We start from the raw sequence: 27,857 nt of genomic DNA, 5'->3' as shown, positions 1-27,857 counted from the left end.
TTCTTTTAAACATCTTGCTTCAGCTACTCCATGCCTTGTGTGAGTTACTTACCAGAGCTGTGCTGATGGAAAGCCAGATGATCCTGCAGTAGAAGCAGGAGGATGTAGGGTCAAGATTGAGCCCTTGTGAATTAGGAACTCATGGAACAGCCACACATGGAGAAAGGGTTTGGACTGAACTTCTTCCTATTGCTAAATCCTCTGCCAATAAAGACAGCCAACATTTTATTCTACATGGGATTTGGACAAAGGCGTCTGCATATTGGTCCAAATCCAAAATCCAGTGGCCTTTGGATCAGGCCAGATGGGATCAGTGAGAACTGTAAGTTTGCAGGATGGTTTTGATGATGATTCTGCAGATTTTCTTTGAGATTGTGCTGGACAGACCTCCCTCTGTCCTTCCTTCCTTCAACACAGCTTTAGTCATGAGTCACACAGTAAAACTCTCTGTATTGATGCCTCAAATAAGCTGAGGAAGCACCTGAGTATTGCATCTTCTCTGGCATCAGCACTGCTGTTGTAGGAGCTAAGGGCCAAACACTGAAGCAAAACAGTCATTTATGTCAAGGATTAAATTTATTGTTGGAAAAGATGAGGTGAGAACTGTGTGACATTGCAGGACATGGCAATGAAAGAGGGAAGCTAAGTGTTTGATGTATCACTTGATATCTGAATTTTCTAGGACATTAGAACAATACACATTAACTTCAGTAGAACAATACACATTAACTTCAGTAGAACTGTGAGTCCTGCATTTGCCTAAAATTATACAGCAAATATAGATGCAGTTACCAGAAAATGGGGGGAATATTCAGTTGATCACTTGGGACTCTGTATAAATTAGAAGCTGCAATGAATATTTTCTAATAAAGTGAGAACAATGCTGTTGGGAAACAAATGACAGAGTGCAGAGCAGACACCCCCTGTGAGGAACTCCGGGCCCTGTGATCCACACTTCATTACTAATCCCAAATAATTCATGGCAATAAAATACTAACATTGAGAGCTGAGAAACAGAAACCAATTCTCTCTTTGGAAGAAGAATCCTTCTGAATAAAACAACAAGCTGGATGTTTGGTGTGGCATTCAACCTTGCAAAAATTAGCAAAAAGAAGATTAGTTCAGTTGATTTGAGCATAGTGCTAATCATGCCAAGGTTATTCTGTAAGGGCCATTCTCTTGAGAGATGGACTGGATGATCCTTGTGGGTTCCTTCCAGTTCAGAATATTCTGTGATTTTATTCTGTGAAAAAGAAGTAGAGCTTAGGGTGTAGGAAAGTGAATCTCTGTATGGATTTTAAATATCTCTCTCTTGGTGATGGTCATTTTCATTGCTGCTGAAAATCACACCTCTTTTATAGAGAGGAGTCAGCCAGTGGTTTAAGTTAAAGCTATTTAAACTGCTGTCAAGTGCCCTAGAGGAATGTTTGTCAAAGTCAGCCTTGGTCTCTGAGGATGTTTACTTCTCCATGGAAAACTTTGTGTTTCAGTGTCCTGCCACTTAATTTGATGTGTTGCTACTTCAACTAAAATTGGCTAACCCATTTATTTTTGGTGATCACAGCACATACATTGATAGCACTGTGATATAAGCTTTTTTCTTTTGCCAGTGACCCTATCACTGTGCATCGTTCAAGCCTCAGGAAGTGGCTGTAAAGTTCATATACAAGGCAGTAGTTGATGATACTCAACATTATCAAGAAGTTATCAACAGTCTCCCTGAAGTATTTGCTTTAGCTGCATGGCATTAGCTGATGTAATCAGCTGGGGGAAAAAAGCCATATATATATATATAAATACAGTAAATCAGATTGAAACATAAATTCTGTTCCCAGTGAATTTCATGTTTAACAAAGACTATTTCCCTTGAACAAAGTGGCATTTAAGAACATAAAGTGCTTGAATGGTAGAGTACGTATTTTTAGTACTTACCATGAGTATAGTATTATTTGAAATAGAATAGTAGGGGCAGGGGGTTGAATTGGCAAAGAAGCATAGTGCCTTTTCTTGTATGATCCTGCAGTTGCAAATATCACTTCAGGGGACTCTTGATTTGCATAATGCCTACTATGAAGGGAAAGAAAGAGAGCTTACTGATGGGGAAAAAAGGATTAAGTGGTGCGTCTCAGTCTAAATCTATTAGTGTCTTTTCTCCCTTTATATCATTGGCTCGAGTCAAATTGAGCAGTCAAGCATGCCTGAAGATGTGGCTGTCCTGGGATGATTGTGCCCAGAGAGGGATGTGCCTCTCCTGGTGCTGTCCCCACCCCACGGCAGCAGGGGCTCAGCGGGTTGCTGTGTGTGAGTCACAGATACCGCACTCGCATAGATAAAGTATTTAAGAGTAGGGGAGACTGCCAATTCAGATCTGAGTGTTACCTTGCTCCTGCTCCCTCTGGGATACTAAGCAGCTGCTCACAGCAGTCCCGCGATGGGAATTGAGTCCCCGCTCCATCTGCTTTTCATGCAAACCCTTGCGGCTTCACAGGGCTGTTGCTGCTCCCTGTAGGGTGGGAATCCTCACTGTTCCCTTTTCCCCACCATTTTTAAGAGAGTCTGGCTTTTGGGAGGACTTTTTGTTTTTAAGCCACATTATGAAGTTTTGACACTGTGGGTAGATACTTCATATTAATCCTGTCATGTTTTTCTTTATTGACTCAGCTTCTCTGCTTCCTCTTTATAACTAGGTGTATCTCCTCTACAGCCAGGTTAGGGATATGGTCCATGCTCTGCTTTCCCACAGGCTAGGCTGGTCATCATGGATGCTCACGTGAGCCTTTCTTTGGAGTTGTTTTACTGCAGCTGTGATAATCTGTTTGTAGGCAGACAAGTTTTGGTTTGTTTTTAATTAGATCAATGAGTGTAGCTGGAAAATCTGGCAGGTTTTTGAACATGTGAGCTGCTGTTTCAGAACTGAAGACAGATGTGTTCTAAAATTTATCTGATTTTTCCAGATACACTCATTGATCTAGTGACTGATACTACCTTTTTCTTGCAATTTTCCCCTTTCCTAATTTCTCTGAGCTTGACATGTACATGCCTGCACCCACCCAGCTGTGCTGGAAGAATAATTAATTGAAGAACTATAGGAATGGGCATAGCAAAATTGCACTGGACTGGCTGCTTCTTACTTACATGACTTCCCTCTACCGGTCAGCAGAGGAATATTTCAAATACACCCTTGCCTCATTCACTAGAAGTTAATGGTTCTCCCTTGGTCCAGGTGCTTGGGGTGATTCTCTCCTCTTTGTCTCCTTGAAGCTCTGGCTAGAAGTGTTATGTGTATTAGCTGAACCAGGAAATCCTCAGTGTCACCAAGATGTGCAGGAGGAATTAGTTATGTGTTTGCAGAAGACTTTAAAGGGAGCCAGGAAAGAGGCAGGGAGCTAAAGTAAAGGGAGAGGGTAATATTAGACAAACAATAAATAGCAGAAAACATATAACCTTTGTGCTACACTTGGGGAGTGCCTCTCTATTCTTCTGGAACAGTTCCACTTGCAGAAAATGAATTCTTAAGTAGAGTTATAAAGAAATTGAGATACATGCATACAAAATAAAGATAGCTTTGTCAGTATTCAGCTCTGAGTGAGGACAGATGAAATACTTGAGCTTTTTTTTTTTTCTGGACCATGACTGCCCGGTCCCAAAGAGTCATTGAGAGCTCAGGGCTGCTCAGGATGTGCTGGCTGCTGCCACAGCATGGGCTGCACAGACTGAGGCAACACTACAGCCATGGCCACCTTCCCTGATGCATCATTTATATGTGCACGAGAGGTTTGGCATAGGGGAAGCAGGAGTAACTCTGCCTGCACTCCCATACAGCTGGGGGAATCCCCATTAAGTCAGCTCTAATATCGTCCTGAGATTTGGCACAAAGCATGTGAATAAAGGAAAGAACTGAAAATCTGTGGATGAAGGAATCTAGATGGACTGTATCCCAGAGTCTCTGAGAACCAGCTAATGAACAACTCCAATTACCTTTATAAATACCATGGACCTTGGGCAAACCCCCAGTGCCATGAATTGCAAAGGTAATACAAAAGTGTTAGTGAGAAAGCTGGCCAATTTCCGCCCTGCTAATTGAGTCACTGTTAAGCTGCAGAAGTCCAACGCACTAAAGTCACACAAGTAGCTCCAGTAAGTCTGTGTGGGAAATGTCAGTTGGATTTGGGGATAAGACAAAACATCTGTGAGCATACGGGCCCACAATCACTAGAGAACGCCTGGACCTTCCCCATTCAACCCAGCACATCAATGGGGTGTTAAATCCCACTCTGTCTGTAAAATTTGGCAGTGGGGGCCATACTAGACAGTGAAACCAGGAGAAACAAATGGGATTGACTCGACTGTACTTTCAGTTACAGCAAAGGAAACTCATTGAAACAAATCTGTGTCAGTATTAATATGCAGGAAGATCTGAATTAATATTTGAGAGGCAACATATCACATACACTGATGAAATGAAAGGTGGTTTGGCTGAGCTGACAGCTGAGCCAAGACCTAATGCTGAGCAGGGAGAAATCAAACATAATCACTTTTTGCACAGAGTTTGAGCTGCAGATTCTCAGCTGGTTAAAAATGTAGCTTCTCTCATCTATACATCTAAGGAAAAGAGGGTGGTATTGGTGTCTTAAATAATCTTGTGATGTGTAAATAGAAATTGGCTTGGACAGGAAGGCTGCTGTAGAGATTGAAACCTGGCTAATGGACTGTGAACATCGGGCAATTGTTAATGGGAACAAACGGGGCTATGGGGAGGAGTTGTTTGGGGCACTGCAAGCAGTAATGCAAGGTTTGGCTTTATTTAATATCTTCATTAATGAGCTTGGAGGGAGTGCAGTTAGTGTGTAAATTAAATGAGCAGAAGATATTAAACTGGGAGGTCTGTCAAAAAAACAGCCACTGGTATAGAAATAATGGAAAATGACCTGAGGAGGTTACAAATGTAGAGAGGAAATAACAAGGTGAGATGCAGCATGGGGAGAAAACAAAGCAGTCTTGAGGAAAATAATCAAAAAGCAGCTATTTAGAGGGTGGGAGAATTTGGAAAGCAGTAAGACTATAAGAGACTGAATGGAGTTAGCAGATGGCAAATTGGGCTCAGTTTTTACTTTTATTTTTATTTTTACTACTTCTTTTTTCACCACTGCAGTTACACCTTTGCAATTCTCAGTCTAAATGTAGCACTGTGGGCTGGCACCAGGCTGCATGACTTGTGTTGGTAATTCACCAGAACAAGCAGGTCTGAGGCCATCCAAAACCTCAAGGCTGCTTGCTCCAGTATGACTTCAGTGTGGCAGTGGGAGCTGCCTCCCCCAGACAGCCCCAGGCCAGGTACCATCAGCTGAAGCCCAGCAGAGCCCAGTGCTCCAAACCATCATCTGCACCCAGTGTGACTATTAATGTCAGTTTTAAAGGGCTGTGGTTATGCCTCTGGGGAGTTTGTCTGAGTACTGGAGCATGTGCAGGGTCACATGCTGCAGCTGGGGTGCTGAGCCTCTCTTGTAACACTCCTGTGTACGTAGGGCATCCAGGAAGGGCATTCACCAAGGAACAGGAGTGCAGTGAGGAGACAGTTTACACCTTCCCACACAGCTGAGATCATGTCTGCTATATCCTGTGCACCAGCTATATTGGGAAGCACTTGGGCAGCCCTGAATTCCTTTTTTGTGTCTGGACGCCACGTCATGGGTGTTGCCACCACCAAATCATAGTCAAGCTGGGGCTAAATAGCAAGCTTTAGGCTGCACACCTGCACTTGCCAGTGGGAAGATTTCCATGACCTCCTCAGACTTCAGTTTCCAGTTCAGAAAAATACTTCAGTTTGCCTTACTATTAAATGCAGTTTGTTTTGCCATCTTACTCATATGCTTATAGTCAGAGATGTGCCAAAGGATCCTTCTGACAATGGTCCTTTATGTTGCCAGCTCTGAAGGGTTTTATAAGTTTAAAATGGCAGTAATATAACTTCGCTCCCTCCTAAGTGCAAGGATAAAATAGCTATTTTCAAACAGCTATAGATAACTTTAGCTATTCATTTTCTGATAATTGAATGTTAGTTCTATTGTCAACCTGAGCACATCTACAGATGCTGCCGTCATTTGGGGGTTGTTTAATTTATTTACCAATAACAGTGAACAAAGAATCTCCAGTCTAAAAATACGGTAAGCTTCCATCCAAAAAGAACATGCAATCATAAGTTTAGTGTCCCAGTGGGATTTTTTTGTATCTCTTTTTGAGATGAATAACCTTCTTATATAGAAAATAGGTTGCTCATCTGTACATCTACAGTTCATTGTAAATCCTGCAAACAGCCTTATTGAATTCATCAGGAAAAAACTCAATACATAAACCCTGGCCACTGCTGCCTTTGACTTCATGTAGGCAGAGCTTAAGAGGTTTTATGAAAGTATCAGGTGAGATAGTTTGCTTGGCATAAGACACTAAGCAAATTCCAAAGAAAAATCAGAAAGAGAAATCATTCAAGTCTTAAAAATCACTCCTAGCTTGGAGTAAATACATGGGTCTCATAAGGTCTTTCTGGCAACTTTCCATCGTTCCAGGGTTATTTGTAACTCTTAGCTTGAGAGGCACAGCAGTGTTGTGGCATCCAGTTGATCAGAAGAAAGGGAGCATGTGGGTGGGCCAGACGTCATGTATTTTCTCGGTGTCAGTTATTGCCAAAAGAGGTTATTTTAGTTGTATGGTTTATTTTGTTGAAATGTAATTATTATGCTAATTATTCCCAAATTCTATGGTTAATTATAATTCTGAGATCTCTGTCCTGGTACTTCCAGAGATGTATAAGCTTTGGTAAATATTTCATAATATTAATATATTTCCACAACCCTGAGTCATTTGGTTAATGTTCCTACAGCACAAAAAGTAACATCCTTTAACATGGCTAGCTCCATGAAACAGCTGATCTGCATCAAAAAGGCATTTTGCTCAATCTAATTTCATTGCAAGAAGCAAACAGCTTAAAAGGAGCACAAAAGAAACTAAATGTTGGATCTTGGTTTCATTACATCATTGCACAATTCCCTTATCCCTCCATTTTCCTGGGGGATGAGGGGGCGTAATGGCCATCCCACTGTTGCTACAGGAGGTCTGTTGGATGCTGTTACAAGAAAAGTTGGAAAGGCTGCCTCAATTCTTTTAGGGATAATTGTGTGACTGAGTTCAGCAGGAACGTTGTCCCTGATTTCTGCAGCGGAAGGATGCGGGATGCACAGGGGCTTCATTTGGATTTACAAAGAGGGATGGGCTGGCTACAGAGTTGCTGTCTGTTTCCTGGACCCTGATTTTAGACCTTCTCCTGTGTCCACAGTGGATGACCAGGATTAGCAATGACTGGAGTTGTTAGCCCTGGTTCCTTCATGCCTGCACTCACCCTGTGGTGAAGGAAGGGGGAAGTTTTCCTCTGTAGTACACTGGGATGTTCAACATTACAAACAAACGTTCAAGATGAAAACTTACACCTGTGCAGCCCTGGCACAGGCAGCACATCTCTGATGAGTCATGGCCATTGGAAAGGTGTGCACTGCGTTGTTCAGCCTCTTCAGAGGCTGAAGTGGTGGTAATCATAGACACTGAAAAAAATGGTTTGAAGCTGCCCAGGGAGGGTCACCCAACTTTTTTTTCTTTTTTACCCCTTTAAAGAGGAAAGTCTCATGGGTGGGAGGTAGAAGAAGTGAAACTATGACCATTCACAGAGAAATAGTGGAGAAACTGTGAGGTTGGGGGAAATCGTCCTTGCTCACTGACTTCACTGGGACTGTGGTGCTGAATAGCTGGTGAGGATTAACCTACAAAACTCCTGGGAAACTTGCTGACTCTTCCTCTACAACACCCAAAATAGAAAAGAAGATGTGGAGCTCAGAGAGAATGCTCTGAAAAGCTGAGTGTTTTCTACATGAGCAGATTAAGGAAATCTTGCCATCATATGTTACCCTGTGGGAACTACATAATGGCCCTAATTTTGGTATTCGTTGTACGTGTATCAGATGCTTTTATAGGTATCATTTTCATTTTAGCTTCTCAATAAATACATGGAATTCCTTGTAATTGGGAGTGGGGAGATGCCCATCTACTTTTTAAATCAAGTTCTGAAATTTTCATGACTATACTGAAAATTGAAACATTTGATCTGTTTATGTGCTTAAGAAATGTTTACACAGCTTATATTTGCAGCTGTAGGATGGGAGTTGGGAGTAGTACTGGAAGTCCCATACTGTTACGTGTAAAGATGTTTTGATACATCTGGGAGAATGTAAGCAAGTAGGTCAGTGGATAATGACTTAATGATTTGGAGCAGAGGCAGAATTTGGGGAAGTAGTGGCAAGGCCTTGCTGGAGAAAAAGGAACAAACGGAAAATCTGAATGATGACTTAGGCTAAAAATATCAATGGAGAAAGCTGAACAAAGTTAAATGTATGCATATGGTACAATAGTCATGTTTAACACACCCAGCACTTGGCTGTAACTGGGAGAAGCAGCCTGTGAGTGCATGTGAGTGCTCTGCCTCTGGTGTGAGCACGGAGGCAGAGCCCCACACAAGGGAGGCATCTGTAACCCTGCCCCTCAGACTCCTCCAGTTCTAACTGCAAACACACTAGCATGAGTGATCAAATTGTTCGTATAATTCCATAAATATTGAAATATTCAAGATTCTGTTGTGCTTGGCTTGGACATGCAACTCACCAATAACAAGGTTGGACCTCTTGGTTAGTTGACAGATCACATATAATGGAGCAAGCTGCTGCTCTTTTACATTCTGTTAAAGCCATAACCATTTTAGTCCATCTGAAAACATCCCTGCTTGACAAAGCAGAGTTCCTGGGCCAGAGACTTTTTTTATTATATTAGTCGTATGCCAATGCAGCCAAGTAAAGTGTCATTTAAAGAAAGCACTTGAAGTTGGGCCTGCTTTTGAGTGATCCACTTGGCTGGGTTAGAGCATGCTGGTGGCTTTCCTTCTGCTAACAGGCCCTTGAGTTGAGGTTAGGGGTGAACAGACCAAAGAAAACAAATTATATTAGCTATGTCAGGATGGCATGGCTCATCGTGTAAGGGAGGAAGCAGGTAAAAGAACTAATTGTTAGTTGAATGGAGTACTTTTCCTAAGCACATTCCACAGGTTTTTCGTATTAGCTCAGTCTGGCCTCACTTTTTATGGGCAATATTATGCTTGCACAAATACCAGAAGCTTCTTTGAAGAAAGAAGGATAGGACAAAAACGAGGGCCTGAAATGCATTTTCCTCAGTGTTTGGAATACATTGTGTGTATGGCACAGAGATTTTGCAGCAAGTAATTTGCAGCTGTAAGCATTGATCAGGCTTTTGGTTCTTTCTGCTTACTGAGCAGACAGTCCAAAAAGCTTGTAGTTGCTGGCAAGGGCAGTCAGTAGTGTTTGATATGGGAGGGAGCAGACAATAAGAGGAAAATAGAGGCTGAGTGTCAGGAAAAGTGTCATGAGTAGGGTCTGGAGGTGCTCAGATGACTGACATGTCTGTCACCCTGGAGGGTGCAGAATATGGTGCAGAAGGGCTCAGGTTGTAAAGGCAAGTCTCTTTTCCTTCCCGGGAGCCTCTGGTGAGGACAGCCTGAGCTCTAGTGCTGGCTGGGCTGCTTCAGTCAGCTTAGCTGCTGCAGCCACTGACAAGCCCCTGCAAAAGCACCAAAGGACTGTCCTTTCTGAGAGGACTTGCTGGGTGTTGTCTTCAGGAGGCACTTCTTGGCCCTGGTAGTACTGGGTAGCTGGCTCAGGAGTGGCTGAGGGGATGAGACACTGGCAGGAGTTGGGCTGGGAGCCAGGGTCTGCTCTGTGTTGGTTTTTGTGACAGTCTGTACTTGTGCATTGGTGACAACTCTCACCTTTCCTGTTGGGACTGATCAGTATTGCTGGGGGCATCCATGGGTACTCCAATGAGTTCAGACTGTCAGGAGGCTCTGACCTCAATGGTATAATCCACACAGCATTGGGGAAATGCTTTCCAAAGGGAAGCTGTTGGCCATCTCTGTACTGTCACTGGGAAGAGCTGCAGGAACAAGAGCAGGGGTTAAAACTCTGAGTAAAGCAGCACAGGAGTCAACCCAGAGAGATTTAGCTCCAACCTCTTCTCCTGCAGTGAAGGCATGAGTGTGTCTGTGTACATCTCTAAATTTCACTGCTGCCTAATTTCCCTTCTACAAAATATCAACCAATTTCTAGTGCCAAGGAACCTAATCATCTGTTTATTAAAATGAGACAGACAGTAAGTTTGTGTGGGGAAATGCTAAGGCAGTGCACATTGATCATGCTGATTTAGGACACTACTGCCATCACAGCATTTCCAGAGACAAATTCTTTGCAGCTAATTGCATTATAAATTCCACTAAACCATTTTCATGAGGTATTTCCCTAAAATATAAGCCCTCCATCAAAAATAAAACCAAAAAGAGCAAATGACCAGATGTGGGGTTTTTCCTAAGTAAGTATTATAAGAACATAAGAAGAAAGAGAGGGGGGAAATGCACATCATGTGCATTCATAGTTGCTAATCTGCTGTAATGGGCTAGTTTTAAATACTGTGGAACATGTTGAAACTCATACAGATTTTCCATCTGAAAGCCAAAGAAGTTGAGTCCCAATGTCTTTGTCTTCAGATCAAGATGGTCCTGAGCTGTTTCAGGTCAGGATTTTCATCTCACTAAGTTTCAGAGGTGGCAATCCTGGCATGTCATGAATCTTAACCAACCCAGACAAGGCCTGGATGCTGGACCAGCTTCAAGAGAGCCCAGAGAAACCGTGGCAGTGGGACCCAGCCTTTTCCTCTTCCTTCCTGCTGTGGCCATGGAGTTACAGTGTCTGCAGCGGGTATCCTGGACTAGGAACATCAGTAGGAAACAGCAGCCATCATGTACAGCCAGTGTGAACACCTGTGAAGCTCACCAGAGAGCAGCTCCTCCAAATACTCAGTGGTAGTACTTAGTAAAGTGCCTTTCTACAGGGACTCTCAAATTTTGTTTTTATCAAGCTGGGTCAGAAGACATGGAAGTGCAGAGCAGTTAATTGGATTTCCCAAGGAAGCATAGCAAGCACTAGAGGATTGAGGCTGGCTTCCTTGTTTCCCAGGCTCTAGCACAAAGCAGCAGGCTGTTGGCCACACTATAATATTTCTTTGCGTGACTGGGAGCAAAGCATAAGATTTCCTTTTCTACTTTCATATTGAAGGGCACAAATTCTCATTTCTTGGAAATATTTGTCACTTAGAGCATGCCTATACAAATTCTCTCCTTGGTTCCTACAAGTGTTGTGCTGCAGGATCATTTTAGAGACTCCATGCAGGGGGAGATCACAGTCGGACCAGGAGGGGGCTGGGTCTCTCCAGTTTTCATGTATGAGATGTTTCAGGCAGTGCTCATTTCTGAAAAACTTATTCAGTGGTTCAGCAATTGGGAAATCTCTTTGCCAGGGTAGCTTTGTCACAGGAAAGCTTTTCCTCCTAACGTCTTGTATGAAACTGGGAGTTGTAAGCTCCCAGGGTAGCTGTAGCTGTCAGGCTGCGATTAAAAGAAAACATTTTCTTTTCTTCCTCCTCTCTCCCCCTCCCCATGCAGTAAAATGATTTGATTACAAAGAAATAGGGAGATAAATGTACTGCCTGTGGTCTTGTCTTTGAGCCCAGGGGTACCTGATCCTTCCAGTGGTCACAGCTGGGATGTGGATAAACCCTGACTGTGCAGCAGGCATATGCACAGGGCAAGACCCTGCTCCCCATCTATAGGCAACCCAGTGCTGCCAGGTCACCCTGCTGCTGCTGGGTCTGAGGGGGACAGAGCCTTCCCCAGAAATTTCCATCTGCACCTGCCCTCAGGCAGAACAGAGACTTCTCACCTTGCTGACAGAGCCACTTTGCCTGAAGTTCAATGGGGCGAGTAAAGCTAAATGAGCTGGGTAGTTTATGGACTCGAGCATTAGTTAATTAGTTCTCATCTTGCCCTGAGCTGGGTCAGGTATGAGGTGTTTGTCTCAAGGGGGAACTGAGGTGAAGTGGTTCATCACTAAAGGAGCATCAGATCATGGCAGAACAACCATTAGGGCTAAGAACAACCATTAGGGCCCAGGACTAGCTGGCTCATTAGACCTCTCCATCTCTGCTCCTGGCAGGAGAGATGCTCATACTCTCTTTAAATGTGCTGTTAATTAAATGTTCCCTGAAGATAAGGATATGCTGTAGCAGCATGCCTAGTGTTGACTCTCAGATCAAAGGAGTGAGTTCCCTGCACAACAGCCATTAAAGGCTGGAGTGACACAGACCAGAGATAGGCATAAGAAGTTTAAGCTAGGGGTTAGTTGAGAAAACTGTGATAGAAGTATCTCAGACAAATTCACAGAAATCAGATGACTGTGAGGTAGGAGAAAGTTCCATAGAATTATTGCACACACACACAATATGTGATTTTATCCTTGTACATAGGTAACAGCTGGCATAGCAATGGGCTTTAATCTGGGGAGAGGGGGACATCTGCTTGTTGGTGGGAAGAGGGGAGGGAGAAAAAAAACATTTCTAAATTTTTGTGGTAAAACGGGCATTTGTCGTTCTCATTTTTTATGTTATTGTTTCCAACAATTGTTACGTGGTTGTTAAAATTTTTAAAGTAATTTTAGATTTTCCAAAAGTGACCATGATTTGTTACTTATACTGTAGCTTACAGAAGTGACACACTTAATATCGGGGGGTCCAAACCTGGATATCTACCAATGGAGATGGAGATCAGGTAAATGCACACCTGCTCTTCCAAAGAGGAAAAGCTGCCGTTTGGCACCTGGTTTGAGAGGGAGCCACAGGCTGTACCATGAGCATTTTGGATGAGGTTAGAACTGAGCGCTGCCATTAACCACCAAGTTCCGTGTAGGCCCAGCATGGCTTTGTGTGACAATGGTGTTCAGACAACACGCCATCCACCAGGAGACTCCGTGTCCCTGGAGAGGGCTCTGGGTCCATCCCTAGCAGCAGCTGAGCACAGGGCCGCTGAGGGAGACCTGGCAGCAGCTGTGGTCCCCCAGACCAGCCCCATAGTGAGCGCGAGGCACCATCTTGCTCTCCCAGCTGGAGGGAAGGTGGTGGTGGCCGCAGCAGAGTCCGTGCTGGAGAAGGCAGGTGAGAGGGAGCTGTCTGCAAGTAGAAAAGAGAAATTGTGTGGCACTGTGGCCATGCCTGTCATCTCCTCTTCTCTTTTACAGACACTTAACAAGAACAACTTGATACCAGACGACAGGACCAACTTCTACCCGCTGCAGCAAACCAATGTGTACACAACAACCTATTATCCCAGTACACTGAATAAATATGATTACAGGCCCGAGGCCTCCCCTGGAAGGACCTTTACCAACAGCTGATGATGGACAGATCCTATGGGACTGGATAACTTCCTATATGATTTTTTTTTAATTGATTTTATGGACCAAATACTGGCCCAGCCTCTAGATGTAAATATTGTACAGTAGGTCTTTTTTGTTTTCTTTGGTTAACTGTGTTTCTTGTAAACAGCACATCTCCTTACAAGGACAAAAATGCATATGGACCGTTCTGCAGAGCTTTTGTGGATATTTGGCTGGAGATGGCTGTTCTACTGCAACTGTTTATGGCTGGAAGGTCAGTGTGCTGTCCAAGGCTGAGATTGTCAAGGAAGGGGCTGTGTGCTGGATTTGAGCACACTTGTGTGGACTGAGCAGCCACACACAACACATGGCAGCACTCCAAGCAAGGCAAGAGTTAGCCTCCTGGAGCAGGGCTGGATGCATCCTTCCTGAGCCAGGACAGCAGTGGTGCACTGGATGACACACACCTCATGGGACAGGCCGAACAGGACTCCGTCATGCCAACAACTTGAAGAACATTTTCTTTTTCCTTTTCTTTTTCTTATTTTTGATTTTTTTTTAAGTTTCTGAAAAAAAAAATAAAGTAGTAACTTTCTAGGGCACTGTTCCCTGTATCTTCAACAGAATCTTTTCATATTACAGGAAATACTCTCTGCAGCCTTCTTTGGTAATATGCAGTTCTGCTGATGAGAAACAACACACAAATGAAGTGCATTATCCAAAGAAGCTTCCCAGAATGTTTCCAGTCTTAATTAAAAGAAAATTATACAGGCAGTGAGACACTGAGAAAAATAAATGTTGGAATAACATTGGAGACATGAACTTGGAGTGCCTAACAAACAAAGATGTTTATATCACTGGAAAAAGAGATGTGATGATTGCCGCACAAGAGCCATGGGCTTTTTTCTTTCTTCCTTTTTCTTTTTTTCTGAGACAGTGTTAACTCTTTTTGTTATAGCTGTGATCCTGATTGTGTCTGCCAGGAGAGGCAAATTTAGAGGCCATGCTCTTCTTGTGGGAAGTCACCATGCTTTGGGCTAATATTTCCTCTCGTTTTATTATTGGGTTTTAGTTCATATACTTTCCAAAAGTGAATAATTCTGACTTTGCAGGGGGAAGGTATTTTTTTAAGGAATGTTTCCATAGTCTGACATGACCCAGAAAGTCTGCTGCACATTCTTACAGCGTCTTCCAGTCAGTACTCTATGAAATAGTAACACAGCTGAGTAATGTGCATTGTTTGCCAATATTTCTTTAATTTTTCTGAGAAAAAACAACCCAACAAACAAATGCTGCTGCAGCTATTGAAGTAAATTGGAGCGGTAGCATTACCAAACAGTATATCCAGCCTTGAAATGTAATTTTGTGTATGTGTGTGACTGTGTCTATAAGAACTGTATTAGTCTGATGCAGAAGCCATGTTGTCTACAACCAGATGTTTGTCTGACATAATTGTTTGGCCAAAAGGAAACTTATTGCTGGTGCTTAATGTACAACTACATCCAGTGTGTTAGCAACGTGAACAAGTTCACCGCTGTTATCATTCAGTGTTTCTAAATATTTATGATGAACTCCTGATGCTAAGTATTTTAGAATGTCGCAATACTGAGCATGAGATGAAAGTACACGCTGAAATACGCATGAGCTCCACGTGGTCCTGAGCTTGGCTTTGTTGTCTGCATCTTCCCTGAGCAGTGCCTGGCCACAGGCTCAGCCTGTTCCCAGCAGTCCTGTCTGTCCGTGCTTGGTTTCGGATTTCGCTGTGAGCCGACATCAGTTGTTTCTCAGTGCTGTTCCTTTGCAGTTGCTTGTTTGGAAGCCCAGCTTGGGCCGTGTACTCAGCTCTTTCATGTAGGCAGCTGGTAGGAAATGAAGAAAGACTGTTTGCTCGTGACAAGTATATTGCTTTTCCTGCGAGGAAGAGCCAACATGGCTCTGCAAGCCTGCGTGTTATGGCAGTTTGACCAGAGGGCAAGAGTAAAATAGCCTCCCATTTCTAAATTACTTTGTTTGACTTCAGTTTGCAGTGATTGAAGGCTGTAGGGATATTTGTAATAAAGTGGGGTTATTAGCACTGCCATGAGGACACCTTAGGCTCAGCAGTGCCCATCATTTTCAGCAGCTGCTTTTCTAATTTAGCAGCTCATCCTGTTTCTGCTCTGGTCTCACCAGGTGAAATAGAAGAGACAGAGGTAGAGAGAGAGATGCCCTTAAATAGGTTTTAAGTAGTGGAGTCAGGAGCTGATGCAGACCTAGAAGACTGTCTGAAGCAACTGCTGCAACTCTCCAAGTTGGCACAGTGGTTCAGCAGCCCTGAACCCCCAGCAGCACAGCCGGGCAAGAGCAGCAGGAGTGGAGCAGGATCACCAGGGAAGCAGGATAGCACACTGGTAGCAGGTAGCCTGCAGGGAGGCTCTTCCCAGGCCCCTAAATCCCATTTGAGGAGTGATGACTTCATGCCTCATGCCATAAGGAGTTCACCCTGTCTCACTGAATTTCCATATCCCCCTCAGCAACACAAAATCCTGACTTAAAGTAGTTCTAACAAGTATGTAGCCCAGGGGTTGGAAATTATTACATCAGACTATCAGGATGGGATTTCCCAGCTTTAATTTATGTGATTCAGGAGAAAATACTGGCTCCCAAGATCATTCCAGCCATTGTAAAATCAAAGCCATCTCTGAGGTTCCCTGTCAGAAGATTCCCTGTATTAACACACTCTGCAATTACCATGCACATGGCAAGATTGCAGCTGGAGTTTGAGGGGATGCAAGTCAGTCAAACCTTGCAATTATCTCAGTTTTCTATTTTTCCTTTCTCTTTTCCCCTCTCCCCCTTTAAATTTTTTTTCCATTTTTGGCTTCACAGAATAATATGATGTAAACTGATTTCTTTTTCCCAGAGTACCATATAGCAGATAAAATTATTTAAATGTTCAAGTGACCAAGATGGGTGATTACTGCCATTGTGCTCAAGAGGTGGCTATTTTGTAGGCTATTGGAGAGCAGGTGCTGTGAGGGTGGTGCATGTGGTTATCGTTTCATCAAGACATTCCTTCTTATCAGCCATCCAAATGGATTCAGCCCTTTTTCATATAATTGGCAATCACAGCAAGGGGCTGTAGTCTCCATTCAAGCAGAAAGCAGAATCCAGGAGAGAGTGAAAAAAAGAAATCAGAACACTGTATTACTCAATTAATGTTTGCAGGAGAGTGCAGTTCTTTAAGGACGATGTTAACGTGGTGTGAGAGTTGCATTTTTTATGAGCTCTCTAATGCGTGGCAGGTTAATGACACCATGTGCAGGGATATTCTTGCAATCCAGGTAATTTGGCACCTTGAGCATGAGGTCTGTAATATCTGAAGAAGTTTGAGTTGCTCCTGCAGCTGGATGTTACCCTTGCTAAGATTTCCTATTCCTAACACCATCTTAAACTAGAGTGGAAATGCGTTTCCTCTGGGAGCATTCCCTTCCAGAAAGTTCATTATGCTATATTTATATATAAAAATATATATAAATATATATATATATTTTTTTTATATATATATATATATATATATATATATAAAAATGTTTTTTTCTTTTACTTCTGAGACAGGGAACCCTGGGTGGTTCCTGTGTAGGTCTGGAGACACTGTGTCTCTGCAAACCCTTTGGACAGGATTCAGGTGTACAGTACATGAAATATGATGGAAATCTTACAGCCAAGTATGTAGTAGAAACATCTGTAATTAGGCCATTCTCTCTTTTTCCATGGAAGTGGCTGCCTTCCTCCCAGCTGAGGGGGTGTGCACAGTGCTGTTATCCAGGGATGTTGTGCTCTGGCTGTCGGGCTTTCCTTGAGCAGTCGCCAGTAACTCACAGCTTACTGACAGACAAACCACTTGAGGATCAAACCATCACATAAGAGGTGCTGTTGCTTTAAAGGTGCACTTGAATGTTCAGCATACGAGCCAGGGCTGCTCTTAAATGTATGACCTGTACAGATACTATAGGAGAATAACATTTATTGTCTAACCACCACTGTTCCTACTGCCTTATGTTCAGAAAATGACGTGTTTGGTTTGAAATCAACAGAGAGCAGGAATGGAGCCCGTGTCTGACGCAGACAATTTGATGCCTCCAGTGATAATCTGCTGTTCAGCCCACCTGGAGAGAAAACTGCTGTCCACTGAGATTGATTTATTCTTTGTACCAAATGTAGTGGGGGAGAGTTATATATATATATATAAATATATATATATAAATGTAAATGTAAAGTTTCTGTAACAACTTACTCTTCTTTTTGTAACAGTGTATACATCTATCAGTGGATAGATACAGTATATATTTATAATATATACACACGCAATATATATATTTAGCAAAATGCCTGCAGAGGAAACTTAGAATAAGAAAGGCAGTGCTGGTATTCAAATTCCACAAGAACAAACTGAAGAAAAAACCCTATAAAAATCTAATGCCCTTTCCATTAGGTTTAAAAACCCACTTTTGAGGTAAATGAAATATAATTTTTTAATTGAAAAGTAAATTGATTTTTCTAGTTAGAAATGCTGATTATCCCCTAAATCATTCTGGTTAAGAGTTATAAAGAAAGAGATACTTGATACTGTTTATATTTTCATAATAAGCCTCCTAAATTTCTCATGTGTATCACTCTATTGTTTTTGTAATTATAAGTAGGGAGTAATTGTGCAAAGAAAATTAAAATAGCAAGTAGGAGTAACAAGTCTTGTACCATTAGAGCAAAAGACATGCTCTGTTAGAATGGGGAAAATGTCATCTCCCATGTTAAAGAAGTCAGTAACTGCCTGCTGAGTTATTGATCAGCATTACAAGCCTTGCCTTACAGTCACACCAGGAGGTTTTATCTGAAATTTAGGAAAAGAAGCCCTGCGAACCCATGGCTTTTGGTTTTCAGAAGGGTCCAAAAAACCCCACCAGGCCATGGAGGCACCTGGTGCCATGGGTGTCTCTGGAGCTTTCTGTGTCGGTGGCCAAGGCTCTGTGCCCACTTCTCACCCCACCAGCCCCACGGGCCAGCCCTTACGCACGGCAGGGCACAGCACCCTCTGAGCTGTCTGGCATGGCAGAGAAATACCCAGTAATCAGGTTTGAGGGATTCATTCTTCTCCAACAAATCACTTAAATGTCCTCATGACCAAGGCCTAAACTCCCAACAGGTAAATCTTTCCCTTAAGCTTTTTAGAAGGAAGCTTCAGGTGGCTTCAAGAGCAGTTTGGGGGTAGGTGAGAGAGCTTTCTGTCCAACTTTGTTTTACCTGGTTGTCAGAGCCTTCAAAGCTGGGCAGAAATCCCTCTGGAACTGGGTCCTTGTGGGACTTACCCAGTCTCAGCTGTTCTGCCTGGAAATTCCTTCTTTGGACCCTTTGGGAAAAATTAATGTTTGCATTAATCCTGGCTGGAGGAGCAAAACCAGCAACCCACTATTTACATAGCCACAAACGTAAGTGCTCAATACCACTCAATGTAAGTTTGGGTCTTGAACCTGTTACTTTTTCCATTCTGCCTCCAGCCTCAGCTGCAAACTCACCCCTGCTATTCAAGAAGGTTCAGTGCTACAAGAGCAGCATTTGGCTTTCTGCAGGCCCCAGCCACGATTTGGTTTTAAACAAATCTGGTCATGAAAAGTATTAACACTGCCCTCTGGTTCTGATGCCTCTGTCAGCAGGATGCTGCTGATTCTCAGGCCACAGAGTCAAGCAGAGGTCGGCATGGACGGGCCATTAATAACTGGAGCAAAAATGTTATTAGTACCAAAATGTCAAACAATGTAAAAGCCAGCCAGCTGCACAGCAGTGTGCTTTCTTTCCACACCCCTCCTTACACAGCATCCAGACCTGTCCATACCTAAAAGCCATGTGCTTAATTAGGAGCATTCCCACAGAGGAAGCTTTAGGGAGGATGCATGGTATGTGAGATGGAAATGATAGGATTAACTTGTAGGTGAGGTGGGAGAGTGACAGATGCAATACTGGATCTTGGATCCATGGGAAACGATTATGTGAACACAGAATGCTTGCCCCGAAACAACAAAACCTGGAGAGTATTATTGGACTCTGTTGTGAAGGCACATCACCTTTCCTATGCAATCGAACTTGATGGTACTTTAGCATAAAGGTGACCTAGACTGTAATCACTGCCTTTAGACACTGTGAATTTTTTTTGGGTACTCTGTATTTTTATATATTGTACAATGTAAAGAATAATTCAGAAATAAAACAGACCAACCTGACAAGCCTGTGAGTTATTTCCCCTGCGTGGCCAATGCGCGGCGGGGCTGGGGCTCCTGACAGCGCTGGCTGGACGGGCCAGCGGGAATGAGGAGGAGCTTCCTCCTCACCTTGGTGGCCAATGCAATGCAAAATCCACTCAGCTGCTTGAGTGGGATTGGGGAATTGCAGCATCCATCCTTCCTCCCTGTCTGCACTTTGGCTGCATCCTGAGGCTCAGGTTTGGATTATATTTGCCAGGAGTTGTAGTTTCTGTGGACACCAAATTGTGTTACTGAATGTTACACCAAAGGCTCCCTTCCCCCCATCACAAGCTCGGCACCAAACCTGGGGTGCCTTTCAAAAATGGTATTTCTGAGTGAGGTGCCCACTGAGGTAAGATGACATATGAAATCTGGGGTACCAAATCCTTGTCCAGATCTGCAGTACATGACTCCCCTCTGCTCCTCAGCTCTCCGCAGTTGACACCAAGCCCCCAAGGGCACAACTGCTCTCCATGCCAAGCCAGCAAAAAGACATTCATCCTCTGCAGAGCCTTTCAGCTGTACATGCTCAGCTGCAGTGGAATCCTGTCACTGCTGCTGCTCAAGCCCTACATGTTGATGCAAAAAGTTGTAAAAAGCTGAGGGACACGTTTTGATTGAAGGATGATCGTAGCCTCGTATTGAAGAACATTATAGCTCTTGTTGCATTTATTAATCAAAGTAAAGACCATGAAAAGTGACAGAGTCAGGAACATTTTAGTTTATGTTCCAATGCAGCTCAAGACTTATATTGAAGTTCCATACAGAAAATTACACCATAATGTCGTAAAAAATAGATTGGATTGCTAATAACCTGAAACGTGCTACACCTGCATGCATAATACTTTAATCCTACTAAATCATAACCTATCATTTGGGTGTTTTCGTATTCTTAAGTGCGCATACAGGAATTTCTTTTCAATGCAGACCATTAAAAAGTAATTGAGAGGCACAAGATCAGTAAAAACAAACTTGCTGTGAATAAGATGGATTTTTTTTTTCCCAGTTTGCATGATAACAGAGAGAGGTCATTTCTGAACACTTTTGTTTTGCATCAAGACACCTCTGCATACAATTAGAGCAAAGTATCACGTTGGAACCAACTTCCAATTTCCCTTAAATCTGTCTACCACCACATTTTTTTTAGCTGCTAATTTGATTCATTAACATAACAGTTTCACTTGTATCCTCAGTAAATTTTGTTGTCTCACCTTCACTGTGCATCCCAACTGTACCCTTTTCCTTCTGTAATTCTTAACTGTGTGGAAAACAGAGAAAGTTTCGTTATCTTGTGGGTTCCCCGTGAGGTGTGGGAGCACCCCCAGCAGCGTGGGCAAAGCAGGGACCCAGGCCAGGCTGTGGAGCTGTCTGGGGGGACCACAGATACAGCTGTGGCCGCACAGCCCCCTCCAACCTGCCTTTGGTAGTGCTCAGAGGTTCAGTATAAAAAATGCAGGAAAAGGAAAAAGCAGAAGTTTCTTCCATGACTCGTGTCTGGTCTCTGTGTTTCCTCCAGCCCCCTGCAGTCGGGCCCTTGGGGACGTGCTGAACCAGAGGCTGCAGTGACAAACCCGTCCCAGCCGTCCCCTCCATATGAAGCCCATTTGCTGGTGCTTTCTTCTCTATCAAGGGATGGAAATATCCATGGCTGGTGAGGCACTTGCCTGGGCAAGGGCACTGCCACCACTCGGTGCTGTGGAGGTGAGGAGGGGCAGGGAACTGCAGCCCAGCCCAGGTAACACCGGTGTTAGTGAAAACGCTGGAGCAGGGACTCGGATGAATGAGTTCTAACCACCACAGAGCAGCTGAGCAGATGTGTTTAGGCACCAGGGCATTATCCAGAGCAAGTCAGAGCAAGTTAATTTCCTCCTCTGAACAGGCACCACATCGTGCAGATAGCATGGAAATAAGAAATATCCTGCAGTCTGATTTTAGCATGGAAATAAGAAATATCCTGCTGCCATCCTGCAAAGATCAGCACAGAGAAAGCACCTCCTCAGTGTGTGTGAGAGTCAACCCTCAACTGCAAAAGCTCTGCTCCCCATGGTACCTCGTGTGTGCTTCCCCCTTGAGGGTACAGCTGAGGGACCACACACTCCCAAACACACAGCTCAGTTACCAAAAGCTTTGGAGACTGGTTACAAACTGTTTTGCTCACAGCTGAAATGCATTTTGACATGGATTGTTTTGTTCATTTGTAAAAAAACCACTGACAGAGTTGTCATTGCACTTTCTGTTTAAAAAAACTGAGGTTCAAATTAATTAAGAGGGTGACAGAGTTCAGCTGTGCCCAAAGGAAAAAACCCAACCACATGCACACACCCCGTGTCTTTGGTGAGATTTCAACCCTTCAATCTGCTGACAGTATCTCCAAACCAAACCATTCTCCTCTGGGGAAAGGACTGAACCAAAGGTGATTTTGGTGTTGTGACAGAAATGTAAAGCTGGCTCTTGGCAGCTGGGCAGACTCTCACCTTTCCCTGCTTGCCCCGGTGTGATCACAGGCCGAGTTTATTTTGTGACCCAGAGTTTTATCACCTTTTTTTTGTTCCGACTGGCCCTATGTTGACACCTCACAGCAACTCAAAGGTGTGTAAAGTCAGCTGGTTTTCATTTTAGAACTACTGAGATGACAAGGAAACTTTGTTGTGCTGCACACCAGGCACATCCATCTGTCAGCTCCACAGTGTGGATCACTACAGAATATGGAAAGTGCAACTCTGGGTCCTCTCACCAACTGAGGCAGATCTGGAATCCAGCAACCACTTAAAGCTCCTCCTGTCTGTGGGGAGCTGTGGAAAGAGTCTTCTGGCTGAGCAGCTGTGCTGCAACATTGTCACCCTTCAAAATAACATCTCTGGAGATTTTCAAGGTCAAACTTCACAGTTTGTAAACCAGCAATTATCTGGAAGCAAAAAGTAGTCCTGGATTTCCATCACTCTGGAGACAGTGAGGTGTCTCCCAGACTCAGGACTAGCATCGACCATGCTGAACAGCAACAGGCTGGTGAGGTTCAATCCATCTAACCTTGCTGTATTCCTTCATTTTAAACCTCCCATAGTCATTTCCTTGCTGTCATGGAAATAATGGAGCCAGCAAAGGATTGCTCCCCTCTCAAGCGCAGGGTAATGAACAGCCATCAGAAACATTTGGTATTTCCATGATGTGAAGCATCAATGGCCACAGAGAAAACTGTACCCATTTTGGCAGTACTTAATTTACTGTAACGAGCAAGCGATCTGTACGAGAGAGCAGGCACAACACTGATGCACTTTTATTACCCTGCCAGGAGCCACATTATTGTTTTCTGTTTTCACATTTCTTAGCAACAACATTTTTTTGTTCATAGGTTTTGTCCTAGGAGCTCGGCTGGAATTATTTTTATGTTGTCCCCAATTTACATGCTGACTTACATCAGCCTGTCCTCGAGCGAGAGCCTTGCTTTCTGCCTGAAAGCCTCCTGGCAATTACTGCTGTCTTCTGCTGATCCATCACTCCTGTGGCACTGGAGGAGGCGAACCTCCCTGCCTGGCAGAGCTGCCTGTTCTGGGGAGCAGCTCAGTCCCTGGCAGTCCCCACTGTGCCAGGTGCTGCTGGAGCCAAGGAGGGTTGGGAGTGAACAGGTACAAACTTGTACTCTCAGCATCACTCTGCATGCCAGCCCGGAGCCCCAGAGCCCACCCCAGCTAAGATAAAATCATCTCTAGCACACCGAGTGTACAAGGTGGGATGAGCTGCAGTGCTTGGCCATAGGCTCAGACCTACGCTGAAAATCTCTCTCAAAATGTTCTTTTCTGCACATCAGAGGCAGTGAAGGCGTTTCTGTACAAGCTTGTGCTGATCTAGTTCACACTTCTGCTGCTCATCCACTCACCGCAAGCCCTTCAGAGCTGCCTTTTCCTTGCCCACCATCACCCTTTGCTCTTCCAGCACTGAAACTCAGCCTCAAAGCTACATCCACAATCCTGAGCCTCGGCTCTGCAATCAAAGGCAGGTTTAGGGGAGCCCTGGGCAGAGTTTCAGGTTCAGAGTATGGTGGGGGCAGTTCCTTGGCTGGGACATTTCCTCTGCCTGTGCTTGCCTGAGCCCCACCCCCCTGTGCTGCCCGTGGGGAGGTTTGTGTCCCCTGCTCACTCCTTCTAGTGCCTGAGCCAGGGACTTACCGTGGCAGTCAGTCTGTGGCCAAGCAGATGGATGGACAGACAGAGGGATGGAAGGGGTCCAGCCCGTCCTGGTGCCACTGGCAGAGCTCCCCCAGCCCTGAGACCTGCCTGCAGATACCGAGCAAAGAAATGGAGCAAAGCAAGAAAGCTCCCAAAGAGACCTCACTGTGGCCATGGGACCTGCGAAGCCTCCCAGGGCTGTGGGGCCTGCTCCCGTGCTCAATAGGCTCCTGAAGAGTTAAGGTGTTTTTTGCAGCCCTTAGCCAAGGATGACTTCAGTGGGTGGCTGGCCTGCACTGGGAAAGGAGAGCGTGCTGCTCCTGGCAGCTGGCATGAGGAATCCTGGCATGGTGCACACTCTGGACCTTCCCCTCTGTCGGCTCAAGCTCAAGTTGCGGCAAAAAAAAAAAAAAAATCTGTGGTTGGAAATTTTTGTTCACGTGGTGGTGGGTGCAGAGTAACATCAGTGGCATGTGCCAGCTGAAGGTGAGTGCCTTGGGTCCCAAGTCCCTGATGGGAGCCCAGATCATGCTCTGGGAGCGGGTAAAGCCCTGCAGCTGCTCAGCTCTCATTACCCATGGCAGGAGGGTAAAGGCAGCTCCATCTGCCTTTGGGGACTGCAGCTCATGTTTCCCAGCATCAGCATCCTTGGTGCTGGGCTGCAGGCCAAAGATGCCAAAGCACACAGACCTAGCACTTACAAGTGGCCCCAGCCTTTTCCCCAGCCTCTGCTGGTCCCACGGCCATTAGACATGAGGTATCTGTGAGAGCTCACCCACATCTGGGCACATCTGGGCACAGCACCAAGAGCTTTCAGCCAGCTGGCCCCCGCCCAGCTGCTCCCCCATATGCAACTGCAGCACAGTCGAAGGGGGAGATGCCAGCACCCAGCACTCCCTCAGGAAAGACAGAATAAATGTCATTTCAGTGCTGGGGAGACAGCAGACTTCAACAACAGCAAGGATAAAACAGAAACTGGGGAAAACAACTGAGAAAGAAGGAGCACAGGGGCTTCACCAACACACAAAACTACATCAGGGCTCTGAGGCAGACCCTCAGCTGTATTCCCCTAAGGATGGAGGTTTCTGTAACACTGCAAAGATAAATACAACTGGGAACCGTATCTTTGGAGGCGCTTTAAGCTCCCATATATAGCCTGGAAAGAGACTGTTGCTAAGAATAGTGGGGCCCACATATTCCACGACATGAGAGTTGACAGATTTCTTCCCAGCACTAATAGGATGTGAGGCTATTTTAAACTTGCCCTGGTAAGTAGTCAGGGCGTTCTTGAAGAGCTGGTCCTAGAAAATAAACATGGATCAAAAGATGCTGGGTTGGGTCCGTTTCAATTAAATGCAGGATAAACACAAGGAAAGTTGTTATGAGGGGTCTCCTTTCTAAAAGCCCCAGTGGAGACAGTGATGGTGGGAGGCAGCAAAATCAACTGGCCTGCAGCATCCTGAGCCCTGAGCCTGGAGGAATCAGGGTGTGAAATCAGAGTCATGACACTCTGATGGGGCTGCAGATGCTGCCACCACTGCCAGGCCCTTCCCCTCCTTCAGTCCCCTCCCTGCTGGGGACCCTCTGCCCCAGCCCAGCACCCCTTGGCGCACCAGCAGTGCCAGACCCCCACCCCAGAACCTCACTCAGAGCCATGGAAATCTTTCCATTGGCTGGCTTGGGAGGTTGGATGAGGCGACATTCATTTAGACTAAACAACCCCCATTTCGTAGCAGTATCTGCAGTGGGTTTTGGCAGCATTATGGCAGAAATAAACTATTCCCTTGTGCTTTCTTGGAAGTGATGAACAGTGATGGCAGCAAACTGAGTAACCTCTTTAATGTGCAACAACCAGTACGTAAAATAACACACACTTCATGGTCAGAATCCAGTTTTAAATAGAAATTACGCAGTGGACATGTTACATTGACAAGTATGTAGTGGTTTCAACATTATTTTCTCAAAAATAAAAATACACCACATCAGAATATCGCATACAAAATGTAGAATTTGCCCTAAAATAAAATTCTATCAAATCACTTAAAAAATTACAAAAGTAAAATGCATACAAACTCCAGTAAAACTGAACAGTCTTACAAGTCGAGGATAGTTTACAAAGATGCTCTCCAACATGTAAAACCCTCTTCCTTCTCCATATGTTCATGCAGTTCAAAAAACCCCAACTGTTAGGTGTGTCCCATAATTAAAAGCTGTTTTTTAAGACCTTATCAAGTACTTCTTTCTAAAATGCACAGCGGAAGACATTAAATGTGGTAGAGGAAAAAGAGATTTTGATCTAGGAAGTATCACAGGCAGAGAAAAGAAACATGTCTGGAAAATGCATCATTGTCCCCAGGGAGCAGGAGCTGATGGCAGGCTGCTTGTGGGGACACCCTACAGCTCTGCTGCGCTGGCTCAGCCCAGGTGACAGCAGAAAGGTCAGGGCACACAGGAGAGCTGTGTGCAGGGAGGGGGCAGGGAACCCAACTCTGGTTTATATTGCACATTCAGGGTGTCCCTGCTGCAGAGGGACATGGAGCATCCCCCTCCCCTGGCACAGGTGGGGACAGCAAGGCACCCCACGGCCCCTGACTTGTCCCACACAAACCTGCACATCCCCTCTGTGAAGGAAAACATGGGCTTGGGGTTGTTGTGGCTTTAATAAACACATGGACTAAGGTTGGAGAAGTGGCCTCAGCCTGAAGGGAAAAGCTTCCCATAAAGTAAAAAGGTTTTGCTGGTGGTATTTTCTTCATGTAGCAATACAAAGTGAGTGCAGTGAGTCTGTCCAGATGTAACAAATGGATAAATCACATGGAGGAAGCCAGTGGGGAGAGAGATGGTGCAGGGAAAAGCTGTTATTGCAGAGAGCAAGTCCCACCTGCCTTCCCTGCTGCACCTTGGAAAACCAGCACCTCCTCGTCTTGTGCCACCACCGGAGGTGTCCCTGTCCCTGCGGCACAAATCCCGTCACAAACAGAAAATGAAGGTCAGAAACTCATCCTTGAGGAAGGAAAAAATGAGGCTCTGAGACAACTGGGCTGAAGTAGACACCCCTCCAGTGCAAATAACCCAGGTGCCCAACATCCCCCCTCCTGGGCATCCTGGCTGAGCGCTTCCCTTCTCCCTCTGTGCCTCAGTCCCTGCCCTCTGCCTGGGCTTGAAGCTTCCCACAGTGCTGCTGGGGCTGAGCAGTGAAGGAACAGTGCTGGGGCTGTGGGGGGCATGAATTGATCCAAAAACATTGCAATCCCAAGTAATTGGCAGGAGCCAGCACATCTGTGCAAATATTTGCTTTTGCTTGTCAAAACTTTGGACAGAGTTACACTTCTTCCTCTATTTATTAGTTTCATCTGTCTTGAAACACAAACTGCAAAAATTGTAAGCAGATTGACATCTTCTTCTGACTTCACTGGGGCTGTGCCTGCTCTGGGGCAATTCTCTGCCAGCTGAAGTGACACTCCTGGAAGCAAGGCAGATGTTCCTGTGCCACCCACAACCCACCCTGCAGCAGTAACGGCGGCAGGGAAGTGAATGGAGTCTGTGTTGATGGTTCTGACCCCTCACGTGAAGCAGCGAGCCTGGAGGCTGCCTGGCTGTCTCTCTGTTGGAAAGGAGGCAGCAGCCACAAGGCAGCATTTCCCTCTTCTCCTGTCACAGCTGGAATGCTGGGACCCATGGAAGGTGACAAAGTTCTTGTGTGTTTTGGCAGGGTTGGCATCTGCCCTCACACAAGCGTGCACCCACACACAGTGACCTCCTTGCACACCCCACATCCCTGCTCTTCCCACGTCATGTGGTGCTTTAACAAGCCCGAGAATGGCAGCATCAACATCAAAAACCAAATCAATACCCAGTACTGGTGTAGGTTTCCACACCAGTGTAGCAGTTACCTCACCAAGTTATTACGATGGTGCATACTTAGTATAAAAGGAACCTCCTCAAAACTAATGAAACATAAAAATGACTTTGTCAGAGATACTTACTAATTTGCAAGTGACCCAACAGAAGAAATGATCAATTAGAGCCCTGCTGTCACACCATTACAGAGC

The 27,857-nt window shown here is 44.8% G+C and overlaps 1 protein-coding gene across 7 annotated transcripts in view; it reads left to right on the top strand.

The window, feature by feature from the left end:
• The window catches only part of SEMA5B (semaphorin 5B), a 269,726-nt gene extending 252,107 nt beyond the window's left edge, over positions 1-17,619 (top strand). For 6 of the 7 annotated variants that reach the window (XM_048309256.1, XM_048309257.1, XM_048309258.1 and 3 more), the window contains one exon: positions 13,230-17,619. In XM_048309256.1, coding sequence (XP_048165213.1) covers positions 13,230-13,385 — 156 coding nt within the window. In that variant the 3' untranslated portion in view covers positions 13,386-17,619. Of the gene's footprint in view, positions 1-12,693; positions 12,764-13,229 lie in introns of all 7 variants that reach the window. The other variant, XM_048309262.1, reaches the window with a different exon arrangement.
• The last annotated feature ends 10,238 nt before the right edge of the window (positions 17,620-27,857 follow it).

Source organism: Corvus hawaiiensis, chromosome 7, assembly GCF_020740725.1.
Source record: "Corvus hawaiiensis isolate bCorHaw1 chromosome 7, bCorHaw1.pri.cur, whole genome shotgun sequence".
Taxonomy (NCBI): domain Eukaryota; kingdom Metazoa; phylum Chordata; class Aves; order Passeriformes; family Corvidae; genus Corvus; species Corvus hawaiiensis.
The sequence above is the reverse complement of the archived record's forward strand: the minus strand, read 5'-3'. Positions and strand labels throughout refer to the sequence as shown.